This window comes from Harmonia axyridis, chromosome 2, assembly GCF_914767665.1.
Source record: "Harmonia axyridis chromosome 2, icHarAxyr1.1, whole genome shotgun sequence".
NCBI classification, from domain to species: domain Eukaryota; kingdom Metazoa; phylum Arthropoda; class Insecta; order Coleoptera; family Coccinellidae; genus Harmonia; species Harmonia axyridis.
The window spans coordinates 84,068-101,648 of record NC_059502.1 but is presented as its reverse complement, the minus strand read 5'-3'; the positions used below and the strand labels follow the sequence as shown (position 1 = coordinate 101,648).

At 33.2% G+C, this 17,581-nt stretch overlaps 2 protein-coding genes across 3 annotated transcripts in view; one reads left to right on the top strand and one right to left on the bottom strand.

Moving 5' to 3' along the window:
* The window catches only part of LOC123673888 (limbic system-associated membrane protein-like), a 209,649-nt gene extending 194,302 nt beyond the window's left edge, over positions 1–15,347 (top strand). Inside the window, exons 6-12 of one of the 2 annotated variants that reach the window (XM_045608634.1) lie at positions 2,390–2,487; positions 8,582–8,756; positions 8,814–9,019; positions 9,325–9,601; positions 11,109–11,156; positions 11,502–12,819; positions 14,390–15,347. In XM_045608634.1, the coding sequence (XP_045464590.1) occupies positions 2,390–2,487; positions 8,582–8,756; positions 8,814–9,019; positions 9,325–9,601; positions 11,109–11,156; positions 11,502–11,611 (914 nt within the window). In that variant the 3' untranslated portion in view covers positions 11,612–12,819; positions 14,390–15,347. Of the gene's footprint in view, positions 1–2,389; positions 2,488–8,581; positions 8,757–8,813; positions 9,020–9,324; positions 9,602–10,170; positions 10,522–11,108; positions 11,157–11,501; positions 12,820–14,389 lie in introns of those variants that run through there. The other variant, XM_045608635.1, reaches the window with a different exon arrangement.
* A 51-nt stretch (positions 15,348–15,398) lies between these two features.
* On the bottom strand, positions 15,399–17,072 carry LOC123673890 (leucine-rich repeats and immunoglobulin-like domains protein sma-10). The gene is made up of 3 exons (XM_045608638.1): positions 16,931–17,072; positions 16,129–16,409; positions 15,399–16,007 (listed from the first exon to the last, which is right to left on the bottom strand). Coding segments are annotated over exons 1-3 (816 nt in total). The 5' UTR covers positions 16,933–17,072; the 3' UTR covers positions 15,399–15,474.
* Positions 17,073–17,581: the final 509 nt, after the last annotated feature.

The following is a 17,581-nucleotide window of genomic DNA, read 5'->3' as shown; positions in this document are numbered from 1 at the left end:
CCTGTGAATTAGGTCCGGGTGGTTTCACCCCTCATTCATTATTCACTTTGCGGCTGGATGCTCACCCGCTTTTGGTTTTAACTCTGAAAGTGATACTAAGCGCTTGGCTCGCGTTTAAAAAAAAGTTAAGGCGGATAATTTTTGGGGAAACCATCCGAGATGTTTTTTATTCGAATTAATAAGTTATCCAGTATGTGAAGAGTTTTCCAACATGAAGTTCATTTTGATATTAAAAAAAGAGTATATCTCAAGAAAAACCAATAGAAGTTTATTTCATTTTAGAGAGGAAGGTATGCCATCGACATATACGTTATTGAATCATTGGTAGTGACGTAGTTTTTACTTTTCAAATGTCAAAACTGACAAATGCTCAGATACCGGGCTATTCTAAATGAAAATTTAGATGAAATCGAGCAACTTGTTCTCACAAAACATCTCCTATTCAGGACATAACGCATTCGATCCTCAGAAAAGAATATTTTACAAATAAATGAGATACGACCTTCCTTTTCCCAAAGAAATATAGTAAAACACCCCAATAATATTTGAATTGAGGATCAGCATGACCAGGTCAGCTCACCCAAGCAACCTTCGAACAGTCAATACTTTATGTTATGTTCCTTTGAATCGAACGCAAACAGAATGAAACGTGTAATATTCCTTTATATCTATTCGCCAACGCCAACTCTGCATTTTACTGTTCTATTTTTGCGGAATTCCAATGAATCTTTCATTCACACTCCAGTGCATTTCAAGAATGAAATATTGCGGTAGTTGAGTGTCGCATAGGACAACGAAAAATTATGGTTCATCTTTTTTCCATGCAGTTTATGTGTATGAATAAATATAAACCTGTTGTTACAGAGATATTGCTTTCGTTTAGGTAACAGAAAATATATAACCGAATTAAAAATGTTTATTATAAACTAAGTGAATGATTTCCAAGTCCAGAGTGAAAAACTATCTGATACAATCGATAAATCAATTAGTAACTCCCTAATTCAAAATTCAGTATCAAGATTTCAGGGGCGTATTTTTCAGGTCAAAATATATTTTTTTTCCTTGAATATGAGCTCATAAACGCTTTGTTACCGAACTGCAGAACATTAAATTTTCAGGATTTTTTTAGTTTTTTCTTCATAGCGCTTTCAATTTTCGATATGTTAAGATCAAATTTGAAATAAAGGTAATGTTTGCGAACACATGTTTATGGAAAAAAGTCTCATTTTGAACTGAAAAATACGCCCCTGATATGTTGATACTGAATTTTGAATCACCCTGTATATTTCCCTCTCAAAAGACGATAATGCGCTAAAATATATTCAATGAAATATATTTTAGCGCATTATTTTATTTATTTTTTTTAATGTAATATCCTGTGATTAGTGATAATTTTAAAGAAAATATGCAAAATTCCATAAAAAAATGATCCCACTTACCTACTTCTGAATTAATACAGAAACACAGGTTACTCTTTCTGTTGTAAAAACCAATTAGTGTCCACCAATGTGGACAAAATTAAAATAACCATGATGATCGCTAACCTCCGAAGCGGAGAAAGCACTTGAAGGAAAAGAAGTTTGGACAGCTTTTTGTCTTATCCTCCAAATATCTAAACAAATTTATTCCAATTTAAATTCCTCGTGGCATCCAAGTCCGATAGGTACATAGGTCTGTCCAAGTTATTTCAGATCTTCTCGGACCGTAGTTTCCGTTTAATTTATCTAACCTCACTTTAATGCCACCAATGCACTGAATGCATTGATTGTGGCTCCAACATAATAGGGTAGGGAATCCTCTTAAGATCGCTCCTAAGATAGATTGCTCTATACCAGGGAAACCAAAGGATCGAAGAGAGGAGGTTAAGGGATTCTTGTCGATCTGAAAGGAATATTAATTACGAATGGAGATATAATCATAAATTAAACAGGCTTCCCTGTGAATCTACTGCCTAGCCTGTTTCGACTCACTAATCTCTTCAATGCCGAGCGCAAGATGAACTTCTTGTAGTCTAATCTGTGAGGATAATGATCAATGAGAGATGAGGAGAGAAGAATATATTAATATCGAACGGCCAAAATCCATGAGTAAACTTAATTATACGAAATATTTCACTGGCAATGTAGCTACCTACAACTACAATACACGGAGACAGCAAGTAGAACCTGAATGAAGTGAAAATTTTTCAGTGATCTAATTTTTTTGATTTTGGTAAGACGGTTTCCGAAAATTGTTATGCTTCCAATCCATTTATGTGTCAGATGTTAAATCGAATTTTTTTTATCGATGTTCTATATGTTCTATTATTTCCGAAACTATTTAGTTATCAAAGAATTTCTTTTATGATTTTAAAAATACAATTGAAATTTAATATAATACTTTATTTTAGATCCTCCAGAAATATCAGTGGAAAGTCCTATCGTCCATTCAGCAGAAGGATTCGAAGCTCAATTAGTGTGCATTGTTCATGGTGAAAGTCAACCAGAGGTGAGAATGAATTAAAAATTAATCGAATTTCATGAATAGTGTCCCCTTCAAAAAAGTCCAAATTGGCTCACGAATGTATGGAAAGTATTAGAAGAAAAATGAAGTAACTTGAATTTGAGTATACTCGTACATATAAAATTTGAACAAATATCGATAACACTCATATCAAGTTTTCAATGTCATGACATAATGTTCATCAAATTCCACAATAGCCAGCCCTGCTTGCATGAGAACATTGAAGCGTGTTCTATGACAAGCCCCGGTTTATTGTGTTCGGCTGATGCCAAGATTAAGTGGATTATTATATTTCGCCTTTAATGTTGAGCAATGCTAACCAGATTTCCGACTAATTCACCGTAATTCTGATGCATTAGCAGGATAAAGGCTATGGTCGATGCTTAACACTAGAGATCACTAGAGATGTCCAGTTTTACATAAGTACAAATGTACAAGAATAGTTTTGTTTCTTTTTATTTTCAATCATACATACCGTCTCCTTCGGTTATTCTAGTGAATTATTATTTAAGTAATCACGGAGAATGTAAAAATATTGTCCCTACTGGCTATTCGAGTAACAACAATAGTACCTAACAAGTATAAGTACTTTTTTTCAATCCTAGAACCGATCGAAAGCGACATTTTTTCTGTTGGGTGCTTCTGGTTAATACACAGCAGACATTAAGGATACCATGTTGATATTGCACAATATGTTTTCATCTCAAATTAACGTGAATTTTATGAATATGAATATTATTGGTCTATCTCCAATCATTATTTTTCTGTGCCTATATCTATTCTAGTTGGTCTCTCGGCTTCAGAGCAATTTTTCACACAGTCTCTCATACTTTTCGTCCTCTTAATCTGTTGCATTCCCTGCGATAAGACACTACATTATGCAAATTTATGTGAATTTAACGCGGTACCCCCCAACTACTTCAACTCGAACGTCAGAAACCATCATGTTTAACAAGTGAAGGCGGTAATGAATCAACCTGAAGGAAGGAACATTTCCAACTTCCCCTTCCTGACGATTGCTTCAACTGGAATAACATATGCAAGATGTTAGCTCAGACAAATTACTAGGTGGATTGGAGTTATGAAAATGTTACTTCAGCCAAACTTATTGTCCGTTATCGTTTAGTACATAATATCTCGGCTCATCGGGAATTGTTCTATAGGGGTTTCCAATAAGAGATTCATTTTCGGTATAAAAAACAAGTATATTTTGAGAATCAATGGATGTTTATTTCATTGTAAAGAGCAAGGTTTGACATCATCTATCTATAGAAAACGATATCCGCCAAATGGCTGCCACGGCTATGGTTGTAGCACCATATCCTTATCATGACACGAATCATTTTGATAAATTTCATGGACCCATTCAGCGTATGATGTCACGTTGAATTTCAATGTGTTATTGAAACGTGTATCGTTCAATTCATAGTAATGGCGTAGTTTATACTTATTAAATATAAAAAATGGCAGCTTCAAAAGCTCTTATTGTAAAACTCTTTTCAATCAGATGTCAATTCGAAATCAAACGCGGAAATTAAATGAAAAACTTCAGAATCGGAACATAAAAGAAAAGCATATTAGTTATAGCGAAGAAATCTTCAAAATCAGGTCACGAAACGCGTTTTCCCATGAGCAGAACAATGACATCATTACAATTCATAACCACACGATACCGCCGAGCTCAGTCGGTACGATTCCACGTTTTTCTGCATATACATTTATCATTGATTCAAATGGAACTGTCGTTCCCTCTTTTTATCTACTGGATTAATAGTGCCCTTTTTCGGGGACGGAAATTCAATCGAAACAAAACAGAACACTGAATCAGCGCAATCTTTGGGATGTTATAAAAGGTTCATGTATAGAGCATATGATCCTTTTTTTTTCATCTCTTGGGCTTGAGGATTGGGGGTGGCTCAGCCTTATCGATTAATTGTTTTGCGGGACAAATTACGTTGTGGGAGTTTTCAATTAAATTTAATCCCGGTTATACCGTCTACTTCTACGTAGGGGGAAGATCAGCAGATGCTGCTTGAACATTTTTGGTTTCTCTTCATTATTTAAGGGAATAAACCTCTGATATCATTCGAAAAAGCCAATTTAATCTTGAAATTTTTCAGAATTCAATTAAAGATCTCAGATAGCGAATAAAAATTCATTCATTCGCCCAGGACGTGTGGAGTTTTTCCGGGAGACTATAAATTCTAGTACAACAGAGAGTGTCTATTCCAAATTCTTCATCTATCATGAAAATCAATGAATCATAATAGCGAAAAAAAGATATGCATGTTAGATAATTATCTCCTCAGAACTTCACGAATCGAATGTGAAATGAAACCTGTAATGTTATAGCGAATAAAATAAAACAAAATGATTTCCAGAAATATGTGATTTAACTTAAACAACACTATAGCTACCTAAAGATTCAATAAAAATTCAATTTTCAATTCAAAATTCTCAGAAAAAGAAAGTCCTTGAGCTCTGATGAATAAATAAATTATTATTTTTGGTGCTCATATCACTGATCTGTAGCAATATTTCGTAAATATTCATGAACTCATATAATTATCTCAAAAAACATAGGACTACAAGAAACTCCCTGCATCTCGTTAATGAAGTGTTCGCAGGCCCATGTTAATAGGCCTTTTTTTCTCAAAATTAACCGAGGAACTCATAATTTAGGAATAACCTGTATAGAAGCCGTTATATTTATGCACATAACATAGATATAATTTTTTCAAGTTATACTTGAACTTGAAAAATAGCTTTATGAAGATAAGGTTTTCTTATAATCATAGGTAGGCTTTGCAACCATCAAAAAACGAAAATTATTGATTTCAAACCGATATCGACATTTTTTCATATTTTATTGAATTTCATAATCTTTTAGTGACAATTTCTTATAAATTGAAAGTTCAAAATCTGATATTATTATTAATTTTCAACCCTTCCGCCTCAAAAACCGAATATTCCTTAATTGAACTCGACTGGAATCCAGCGGTTAGATTCGAATTCGAGTTCTCAAGTTCATAATGGGAATATTCAATTAATATTCCCAAGAAGTTGTCAGGAAAACAGGGGGAAATTATCTCATTTCATCCGACAGAAAGATGCTCAAGGCACAGAGCTCGCCTTCATTATATTATTGGAAGTATCATTAATTAATTTGCTCACATCATTCTCAGAGAGCTCAAAAGCTCCCCCCAATAAGTCGGTTAGGGCTTCTGTTCAGTTTCTTTAATCTCTTTTCACTGGAGAACGGAGGTTTCCTAACAGATCTGATTAGTTTCGAGTTTGATCATATCCCTGGAATATCCCATTCCAAGAAATAGTGTTGATAAGAAATACAATACTAGGTACCCACTAAAAGTTGTCACTTTTTAACCTGTCATTTTTTGACATTTGACAAGTTAAAAATGTTTTGAGAACAAGGAAAGTTTCCTAATCGAGTTATTTCTCGAAAATATGACTAGAATTGGCCACCAATATATTATGATGTAACACCTTCAGCACTTTTTCTTTGAGTAACTTGAAAGATTAAGTCTGTATGTGTATGCTCCTCATTCGATTCAATACCTCAAAGATGGAATTCGTGGAGTTATCTATCGACGACATACAGCCGCAAATGTGCGAATTGGTCATGGAATATTTTATGAAAAGGATATGGTGCTGCAACCATAGCCGTGGCGACCATTTGGCTAATATCGTTTTTCATCGTTATTGGAATTCCATTTTTTTAATATCAAAATGAAATTTTCTATTGGAGAGGCTTTAATTTATACCTATATCATGACACATCCAGTGTTATTATAATTTATGACAAAAACTATTTACTAGAAAAATAGTTCATACCCCTAAAATCAAAAGATGTGGAAATTGAAAACTCGACAATGCTCCTCAGAACGATAGCAAAACAAAATAAATTCAAACAAATGCTTGACAACTCCATCGTTGAAGAGTAACGTAATCCTGCAGCTTGTAGCAATTGAAATCAAAGGAACACGATTGGATCCATCCAGCAATGTCACCTGATACGATTCCGGAGTAATCTTGAAAGTCGTATCAGTCTAATCTGAACTCGAGCATCTCCCCCAAATGAAAAACACTTAACTGCTGCACAAAGCGGAAGGTTCCGTCTCCCAACTACTCCAAATCTAGCAGGAACCACTCCAAGAAACGTCCCAAACTCTCGACTGTAATATTTCCCTTATTACTACAACGAATATCGCAACTTTCCCAGATATGGAGGGGCATCCTCGAGAATTTCCAGCAATCTTCCATTTGTTTAGCTCCTATCGGAAAAGCAATAAAGCATTCGCGATATGATTCGCGCAAATTTAATTTTGCGCGAATTCGTTTTCTTGACGTTATGATTTTGAAAATCGAAACCGAAACTATCAAAATTATTAATCAAGTAGTTATTACGTTTTTTCTCCAATTCCGTGACATTATTATATGTTGGCATTCGGAACTCTCCTAACATGGATTTATCTATTATCTGTCAAATTTATGATACAGAAAACAGGATATTTATGAAAATATTCCATGAATTTCAATAAAAATTCAGTGAATTAGCAAAAATAATGTATAATACTCGTATGGAGGGCTCATTCTAACACTCGTTCGTTCAGAAACACGCCACTCCTTTGCTCGTTTCAGAATTTTGAACTCGTGAAAGAATATTAATGATTTCTGCATTTGTATTATTCTATTCTGATTTAAAATCTTTTCAGTGAAAATTCAGGACTTGCTTTGTTTGCTTCTCGCTAATGTCGCTACAAAATCATTTGTAAAACAAAACTGCACCTCCTTTCTGTATTTCCTTCACATTATGCCTCTACATTAGTTATATTTCCTTAAACGGACTAGCTCATAAAGAGGCTAGGTTTTGGCTCCATTTTGTATTATCCTGATATGAACGGAAACGTCTGTTATGAAATCATGTCTTCTGCTTCTCTGCACGTCCCGTCTCTGTCGAGAAAAAATCTCCTGGGTGTTATTTGTAGTTCGTGCATTTTTCTTCATCTCGTTGGATTCTTAGCGAAACGCAAGCCTTTGGGAAATCATTACATTTTGGTGTAGACAGTGCCGTAGTTTGGCTGAGAAAATGTGATTAGTGTTTTTTTATTGGTTTTTTCATTTCGTAGAATTCAGTCATATGGAGATATGTCTATATGATTGATACGTTGGTTTACTAATTAAGATCTACGATTAGTAATAAATAGTTAGATAATGGAATAAGAGATATTCAGAAACGCATTGTGCGAATTCTTCACGGGTGCTGCACCTCTGAAAGCGGCGTTCAATTTAGGTAAACGCCCTGGGAATACTATGATCTGTAATCCAGATGCATGCGACCTCGATTGAATCACGTTTCCTAATGCCATTATTCTCATGTTCGTAGAATTAATCCATTCCCTATGTCTCGCTCTGGGTCAATTAAATCCCTTCCTATCAGTGTAACCATTGTCCATGGTCCGGCGGTTTCTAGTCAGATTATTGCCTCGTTCTTTCTCATATTCGACAGAAGAGAAATTGCCGCTTCACAAGGATGGAGGTCTTCCATGGAAAAATGGATTAACGATTTCCATTGCTCGTGAAGAGGATGATCTCGAATGGAATTAATCATCCTGGATGTAGTTCTTCTTTAGATCAGTTATCGGTCGGAGTAATATGCTATACCAGAGATCGTTACCTGCTTTCATTTCTGTACTGATACTTAATAATTAATTTGGAACTATTCATTTAAAGATTTATTTATTATTTATTATTTATTCATTTAAAGATTTCATCATGTGTTATGCTTGTTTTGAATTCAAATTTATAGGGTGATATTACCTCCAATATACATAATTCAGATAACTGCTGTAAGCCTTGGAAAATTACTGACTTTTTAGTCGTGGTATATTCGATTATCCACTTATCTACCACAGTTTGTTGCAGACCATGAATCGAATGAGAAATCATATAGACCACGGCTTAAAAGTCCAAAGCCCCCTTATGAAAATTATCAGTGTGAGCCATTCCATCATAAAAGTCTATTAAAAATCGATTTTATTAGTAAATCCCTTTTTTTCAGGTGTTATGGTATAGGGACACTATGCAACTTGACACCACAGAGAGAAGAATAATGGAGTCACGTGGATCGAGGCATACGCTATTCATTCGAAAGGTACACAGATCCGATTTCGGAAATTATACTTGTGTGGCAGATAACCAATTGGGAAAAACTAGAAAGAGCGTTCAACTCACAGGTAAAAGTTTTACAATTCAAATATTGCGGAATATTTGATTCTTTATTTTATTCATAGGCAAACCGAATGCAGCAAAATTCAGCAGCGCATCTAAAGGAAATTGGAAGGACAGTTATAACATCAGCTGGGTGATTCAGTCACTGAGTCCCATTGAAGAATACAAACTGTTGTTTAGGAGGCTGCCTGACTCTATTACAACTTCTGAAGATGGACATCCGCAACCTTTGCATCATCAAAGTCAAAAGAAACTCTTCTTTGGCAAAGTGAGTGTCAATATTGGAGACATTTATACCCCGTACAGGGTGTTCACTGAAAATATCTCGAAAACTATATAGAAAAAATCTTCAAGTTCTCTCGAACACAAATCAAGATATAGCGAAATATTTGAAACAGTAATTTTTCAGAAATGCACAAAACATCAAAATATCTATGATGTGCTTCCTAATATCTTATTATTTCGAAAAAAAATAGGTGGGTCCTTGAAGATTTTTTTCTTAGTCTTATAGTTCCCTACTGTAATAGGGAATTAATTTTTGGAATATACAATATTAAACAAAAAATTCAACAGGAAAACAGGACATACAGCGGCACTGGCGGCGTGGTGAGTTACAGCAGTGGCGGATCTTCTTATGGTCACGGACGACAATACATCGATCGCAGGACAGACTGGAGGGATGTCATCCTGCCAGCTCCATCCCCTTCGCAATCTACTGGAATCCAGACCATGAATTATATAATACGTGGCTTAGATCCCGGTCAAAACTACGAGGCAAAAGTGCAGGCTAGGAATAAATTCGGTTGGAGCCCATTCTCGGAGAGTTTCACATTTCAGACCACAGATTTGGGTAGGTTTATTATTCATCGATGTCTTCGCTATTCTCGATATCGTACATCTTTCACACAACTCATTCCTTGAGCTCTGATTCAAAGAGATATTCATACTAGGTACTCAACCTCATTTACAATCAAAATTCATTTTTTAAAACAAACTACCAACTAAAAGATTATTGAAAACCACGAAAATCATCCATAAGACAAGGTAGTCGGAACAATCTGATAATTTCCAGTCGGTTATAGGAACTGAGGTGTATTAAAGGTTTCATTCCTTTTTTCATTCCGTTCATGGAAAATTCGTGGAAACAACACCAATCCATTTAGAAAGTCTGCAGGATCTGTGAAATTCCATTCACTACTAACTAACTAATGAACACTAACTATCATCTATGCTTTTTTTCAATGTTTTTTTTATTTGAACTTTGTTAAAAATGACTCATTTCAGACCATCCATTAAGGCAAGGGAATCAAAGCAATCTGGGAAATTCTAATTGGAAGTACTAACTAACAAGTACTAACGATTATATATTTTTTTGCTCAGTATTTATGTCTGAAATTCGTGAAAAATTACTCGTTTCAGAACATCGATTTGGACAGAGGAGTCAGAACAATCTAGGAAATTCTACAAGGCTACCACACGTCAAGAATACCTAATATCATTGAAGGTTTTTTCTGAGATTGTTTCCATGTAATCAGCAATCTTTTAGCCATAAAATATACATAATGTAACTATAAGATATTCTATAGAAAATCAATTATTAAAAAGTGGCCTTTTTCCGATGAATTACAAATTTCTTTCTAAATTTTCATAGGCATTATTAAAAAACTTCATAAAGAGTTATCTGCTTGAAAGTAAATTGGGGAATTGATAATAAAAAAGAAGTATATTTCATTGAATTTTATGAGCCAAGAATAAAACTGTTAAAAAAGTAGAGAAGTATTTTATTCACGATTCACCTATTCATAGTAAACAGCTAAACTGCATTGGCCCAATAAATATAAACTCTCTCTTCATAGACCACCAACACAGTAAGTTGAAATATATCAAAAAAAGTATATGGAGACCAAAGTTCAAAAATCTTTTCCGCCAAGGATTACTTTAAGACGTCCGAATACAAAAAGCCAGGGCATAAACTGAACAAACTTCGTATATTCCCGAAATATTGGTTTGAAATCTACCCACTACGATTATCCTTATATTCGTGTAAATTATTACTGAAATAGTTTTTTTCTTTCTGAATGTTCGGTTTTATGTCACTCAGTATAATTCCAAAACATTGAGAGGTAATTCATAGATTATTTTCGTCAGGAATCAAGTAAAATGAATGAAATCACAGGGCGAGTACTTAATTAAACGATATAGATAAAAAATCTTTCGCAGAAACTTTCATGGATTGAATTCTTTTTATCGAATATACAATTGGAATATTTTAATTCAATATCAAGAGATCTCGTAACATATGTAATGTATACATCAGCGTTCACTTTCTTTGATTATTCAAATGAAATTTTTTTCAGACATGTCATATCCAGAACGACCTCAACTTCCAAGAAACGTTTATAATGGTAAGAAAATTAGTTAGTGGCAAATTTTCTACTTATATCTAACTATTTTTCTTATTCTGTTGTTATCAGATGGGTATTAAACAATTCAATGAATAGGGGTGGAACATTTTCATCATAGACGATCATAAATTTAAATTTTATTATTTATTCATTGCATTGAATACCTATCACAGAATTGGTAGAGAAATTTAAAAAGTGAATCCAGATTTATATGTATAAATCATTTTCTATTCAACTTAACAAAGTAAAAATATAAGAAAGACAATTAGCAATGGAATCTGCGAAATCTAATCATAAAGATTTTTTTTTTAGAGATACGATATTAATTATTTTTCTTCTTTTCAGAAAACGAGATTCGTGATATGGGAATAAGGATGTACGGATCGTACAGCAGCAAAGCTGAAATATGCATATTCCTGTATTTGATCGGTGTCCTGCTCATAGTCCTTTCCTAAACCTGAACTTCCCCTTTCCTCATATTTCATTCTTCATATTCATTTCTTCCTTATGAATTCACTGAACAGGTTGAACACACCAAGAAGTATATGTCTCTGCATATAGAAATACTGCAGCATATGCAGTACCAACTTTATGCTATACACGGTGGCTATCGGTGTTCTTATTAGTTTTCAAATAGGAGTGCTGTCGATTTAAATATTCCAATCTTTTTGATAGTGTACATTACTGGCCCAAATCCATGTAGAGGGTGTTTCATAATGAAATGCTCATCCTCAAAAGTGTGAACGCGGTGGTTTATTTAAATTCTTTTTTTTATCACTTAAACATTTACACTCCTCAGGATTATCTTATTCCGAAACTCCCCTTATAACCTTTTTAATACCCGCCTCTTCGGTCCCAAAAATTGAAAATGTATGATAATGCACATGGTGGTCCCCACTTTCAATTTAAAAAAGTAAGAACAAAACAAATTGAATGTTCTCAGAGAAGACGTAGAAATTCAGGTCTTAAGAATGAAATAATAAAAAAATAACATTTAGTTTCCGCTACCCCTTTTGGCTTCGTCCATGTGCATCCACGATCACAACCACACCGAATTTTTCTTATTGGAAACTTCAACAGCATCTCATATGGTTTTTGTTAATAGATAGCATATAGGTATTCGATTGTTTGTATAAAACTGGTTTATTGTAACTATGTAGTTACTATGTGATTGATACAATTTCACTGTTTAATGTTTTAGCTGGTACTATATTTCTAAAATTTCAGTTTCCAGTTGATGGGACTTTTCGATCATGGAAAATCTAACAGATTTTATCGAGCCGTTCTAACTGAATACTCAGAAGATTGAAAAGCCCTATCAATTCTGTTGAAACAATTTAAGTATTCGACAGATGTTAGGACACCGAAAATGCTGAGTAAGATGGGAAAAGTACGCTTAAATATGTTAAGAATTCTTTGAACGATGTTGAAGCCGGTGTTTTAACATTATTTTTTTACCCATAATGTTTTTGTCAAAGGGTCCAAATAGCCTCCACTTCTACACTGTTTCTCTCCCGTGTAATCATTCTTGCTTCTTGTTGAAATGAGATAAGTGAAAGAAAAAGCTACTAATATTTAGCTGAATTCCAACTCAAAATGTATTCGAATGTTGCAACCTCTGATTCTAGCAATCTCCCAGCAATATCCCTCAAATATGTTTAGTGTACAGGGTGGGCAAATTTCGATGTTTTAGTACTACAACTTTTGAACCAGAAGAGATAGACAAAATCTGATACCCACTTCTCGATCTCTTTTTCTGACAAACTAACAAGGGTAGTATTCATTTTTGGCCACCTTCTTTTGTTTTCGAGTTATAAGCGAAAATTGGAAAAATGGCGATATCGAAAAACATTTATATCTCCGCTAATACTAATGATAGAGCTCTGAAATTAAAACATTATACAGGCACTTTTTTACGTAGAATCCAGTGGCGTGCTCCTATTTCCAAAAGGGTTTTTAATTACGAAGCTATGACCCAAAGTTATGTTTTTTTAAATGGGAACACTAGATTTTTGTGCCATTTTCTGAAAGCTTAATTTTTCCTGATTTCAAAAATATATAACATCGTATGGTTTGTTTCAATATGAATAATAGAAAATGGTCAAAAACCTTTTTTTACTTAAGAGTCTCAATATTTCTATGGTTTCAACTGTTGATGAGCCTTCCTAAATCAAGAGCAGTGTCCTTCCGTCAATCTGATTATTTCTATGCTCATTACTTATTTCTACAAAATTCGAATCTATATTTATTTTATACAAATAGTTTCGAAAAGATAAACGAACTCGGAAAAAGTTTCCTAGGTAGCTTGAACACAGTTTCAAATATTCATCTATTGAAATATCGAGAAGAGGTGTCGACTGTGCATTGTGCAATTGTTGTCATTATTAGGTTAAATATTATTTCTTGTTTGTCCCTTCGTAATTAAAATGTTGAGTTCAATCAGATATGCATTGTTTCATAAATATGCTGTTTAAAATGGATTGGTACTTGTGCGTATTGATTCTGGAGACCTATGTAAATAATCTCCTGATACATGCATCTCAATACAACTCTTTCGATTGAAAAATTCGATCTTGTGGATTCTCCGTTATTTCCAAATCAATTTTTAGATAAAAAATTTATAAAACATATATAGATTCGAATTTTGTAGAAATAAGTGAAAAGCATAGAAATAATCAGATTGACGGAAGGACACTGCTCTTGTTATAGAAAGCTCAATTTTTCTGTGTTCATCAACAGTTGAAACCATAGAAATATTGAGACTCTTAGGTGAAAAGAAGTTTTTGGCCATTTTCTATTATTTATATTGATCCGAATCATACGATGTTATATATTTTTGAAATCAAGAAAAATTAAGCTTTCAGAAAATGGCACAAAAATCTAGTGTTCCCATTTAAAAAAACATAACTTTGGGTCATAGCTTCGTAATTAAAAATCCTTTTAGAAATACGAGCACGCCACTGGATTCTACGTGAAAAAGTGCCTGTATAATGTTTTAATTTCAGAGCTCTATCATCAGTATTAGCGGAGATATAACTGTTTTTCGATTTCGCCATTTTTCCAATTTTCGCTTATAACTCGAAAACAAAAGAAGGTGGCCAAAAACGAAAACTACCCTTTTTAGTTTCTCAGAAAAAGAGATCGAGAAGTGGGTATCAGATTTTGTCTATCTCCTCTGGTTCAAAAGTTGTAGTGCTAAAACATCGAAATTTGCCCACCCTGTACAATGAAAGGTCTGAAAAAGTATTTGGAAATTATTGAAATGATAATGAATTTGTCTGTTCTTATAATTTTGTTATACCTATATGTTATAAAATTATATCCAAATGAAGAATACTCTATTATTGGGTTGAATTTTGAGGGTTTGCAAGAAGCAAGAATGCATACTCTACTCGAAGATACCAAGTCCCTATGAACCTGCCATATATACGTACTCATCTACATGCTAATTTTATGTAAATATAAAATATGTAGTAAAGAAAGCTTTTGGAATATTTCGATTCATTCTATCCGGAAGGATCTATTGTAAATATTTAAATGTATTGAGAATTATTAGCATTATATCTTGAAGAGAAAGAAAGATCGGTATTTGATGTGCATGAAATAAATGAAATGTGCGAAATATGATGGATGAGACCTTGAATGAAATACTTCTGTATTAGCTAGAAAAAATTATTTTTATTATATCATAAACTTAAGCAGCTTATAAGTGTCGTGATACCATAAATGATAATCATATTGATTCAATGTTAGTTGAACAACACACCTGATTGTTGGTTTCCAGATACACATTGGTTTTCTTTTTCAGATTATTGTGTGTATAAATAATTAAGTACATACATAGAATAATTCTGTATTGATGTCAAGCACGCAATATTAAGACCTTCTTGTACATTCCATTCCGAAACAGTTATATTTCATAAGATCCATCCACCTATTTATTGTTTTAGTTACCCACTATTCTCAATTCGATCTGTAAACTGACATAATTTTAAGAAAAATTATTCTACACTGAAATTGGTGATGCCCTGAGAAGTTTGGGTTGAAGCTCCTCTGGGAAAATATATGTGCTGACTGATACTCTCATGTTACTTTAATTATAAATGCTATTTTCTGTAATAGTTACTAGAAATTAAAAGTATGTTCGTATTAAGGCAAAAAAGATTATATTAATAAACCATGTTTATATTGTATTGGGGTTTTTCTTGATTCGTAAGGATTTCTGGAACTGAAAATCGGTAATTAGAACCAATTATAAAAAATTTATTGTTTGAAAGTTTATACACAAATATTATACATAATAATTTTCTTGTAAATATCAATCAGACTTAAGAATCTCGGGATATGCAGTCTTTAGTTCTTTGAGTTGAGGTTCGGGGATTGAAGTGCCAGATATTTTTATGCTTTTCAGTTTTGGTGTTTTAGTTTCAATACCATTCAAATCGAGATGTTGTAGAGGATTACTCGTCAAATCTAATTCCTCTAGATTCTTGAGTTCAGGCAAATCTTTCACGCTAAATTTCGTAAACTTGTTTTCTGACAAATTTATAATCTTAACATTTTTCAAAGGTTTCAAAACATTTTCTGACAACACTGTCAACTCATTTGTCGACAAATCGAGTGTTTCCAGTAAACTCAAACCGTTGAATGCTTCATTATCTATCGTTTGAAGGTGGTTCTCAGACAAATCCAACAATTTCAATTTAGTTTCGTTGAATAAATTACCAGGCAAATCAGGATAGTTATTATCAGTCATGACAAACACTTCTATTGCAAGTTTTCGAACTATCTCAGGTCGTAATTCCCTAGCAAAAATACGTCTAGCATAGAATTCTTTCAAGTTTGTAGCACCTGAAATCAAAAAAGTACTTTCAATAAAATTAATAAAGCTATAGAACGCTACTGACCAAAACCATGAAGGATTGCTAAAGTTCTTATCGAAATATAGGAACAAGACGAAGAAAATAATTACCTTCAAACATATTTTCTATATCCACACCATCAACATCAACAGTACAGTTTATGAAAACTATTTTCTTCAGCTTTGTCAATTTTGCTAACATGCTTCCCTTCATACTTGTTATGTTACTATTTATAATCTCTAGTGTTTCTACACCTCTAATTATTTCAAATATTTCATGATGCAAGGGTCCATTATAGTCCACAATTGCAACTTCAGGATGCAGATGAATGTGTACTGGATCGCATATTACCGAAGAAAGGATTGAGACGAGACTTATTGCTAAAAACCACCTATGAAATATTAAATTTATTTTAAAAGCATATCTAAAGTCTGAATCAATTTGACAACAGAAAATTTGCCTTTCTGTCTCAATAAACATCAGTTGTTTCATCACCTTACTATCATTTCAATTATACAGGGAAATTCATCAAGAATGTCCAATCTCTGATTTGTAGATTCTACCTCAAGATACATAGAAGGATTATACTCAACATGCCTTATACAAAGATTGCTGGTTTCGGACATACCTTGCGTTTAAATTTTAAATATAGATTTGGATTTTCACAATAATTTTTCTCTTCGGCAGAATCATCATATTGTGAGATCTAAAATCCACAATTCAGAGAATGAACATTCTTAATGAATCGCCTTATAAGAACAAGACAACTTTTATCAATGAAACTTGAATAACTGTATTATTTAATAACATTTTATAGAACTAGTTGGGAGTTTATTGAAAATAATAAACTGAAATCATTAGAACCTAACTTCAAAATCTTATGGCAAAATAATAAAAACTTTCATGACTCACATTATAAAAAAAACTTTTCTTCAGTAATTATATGCAATTACTACTCAATTTGATACAGCTCTACCGAATAAAGTATAATGCAGATGTATTTATGCACTTTTCCGATAAAGATAACCTTTGATATCCAAATGACCTCATTGAATCAACTCAATAAATAGTTGATACAGTAAAAAAAAAATGTTTTTCTTTAGTTATTTACCCACTTATACCCAAAATCTGGTGATTGAGAGACTAAGCTTCAAATTCCACGTTCCAGATAATTATTTAATGAGAAGTATCTCAAACGAGCCACTTTGTACATTTTTTTTTTCGATACCTGCGTCCAATGGAGTTTAGTATGGGGACATGTGCTAACATCTTCCGCTGGAGTGGCTCAACAAACAGATTTTCATCTCAAGTATATTACCTAACTCCAAGATTATTCATAATAGACAATACATGTATTCTCACGTATTCAAGTAAAAAATTTCAAAGATAGTTCCAATATAGTTATTTATGATGCAAGTGCAGAAGACATTGATATGCTTCCAGGAGTGTGAAATTCCAAAACAACGTGACGTGGCGAGTTTTTGAACGAACGAGTCTAAGAATGAGCCTTATGTACGAATATTTTACATTATTTTCTCTAATTCATTGAATTTTTATCGAAAA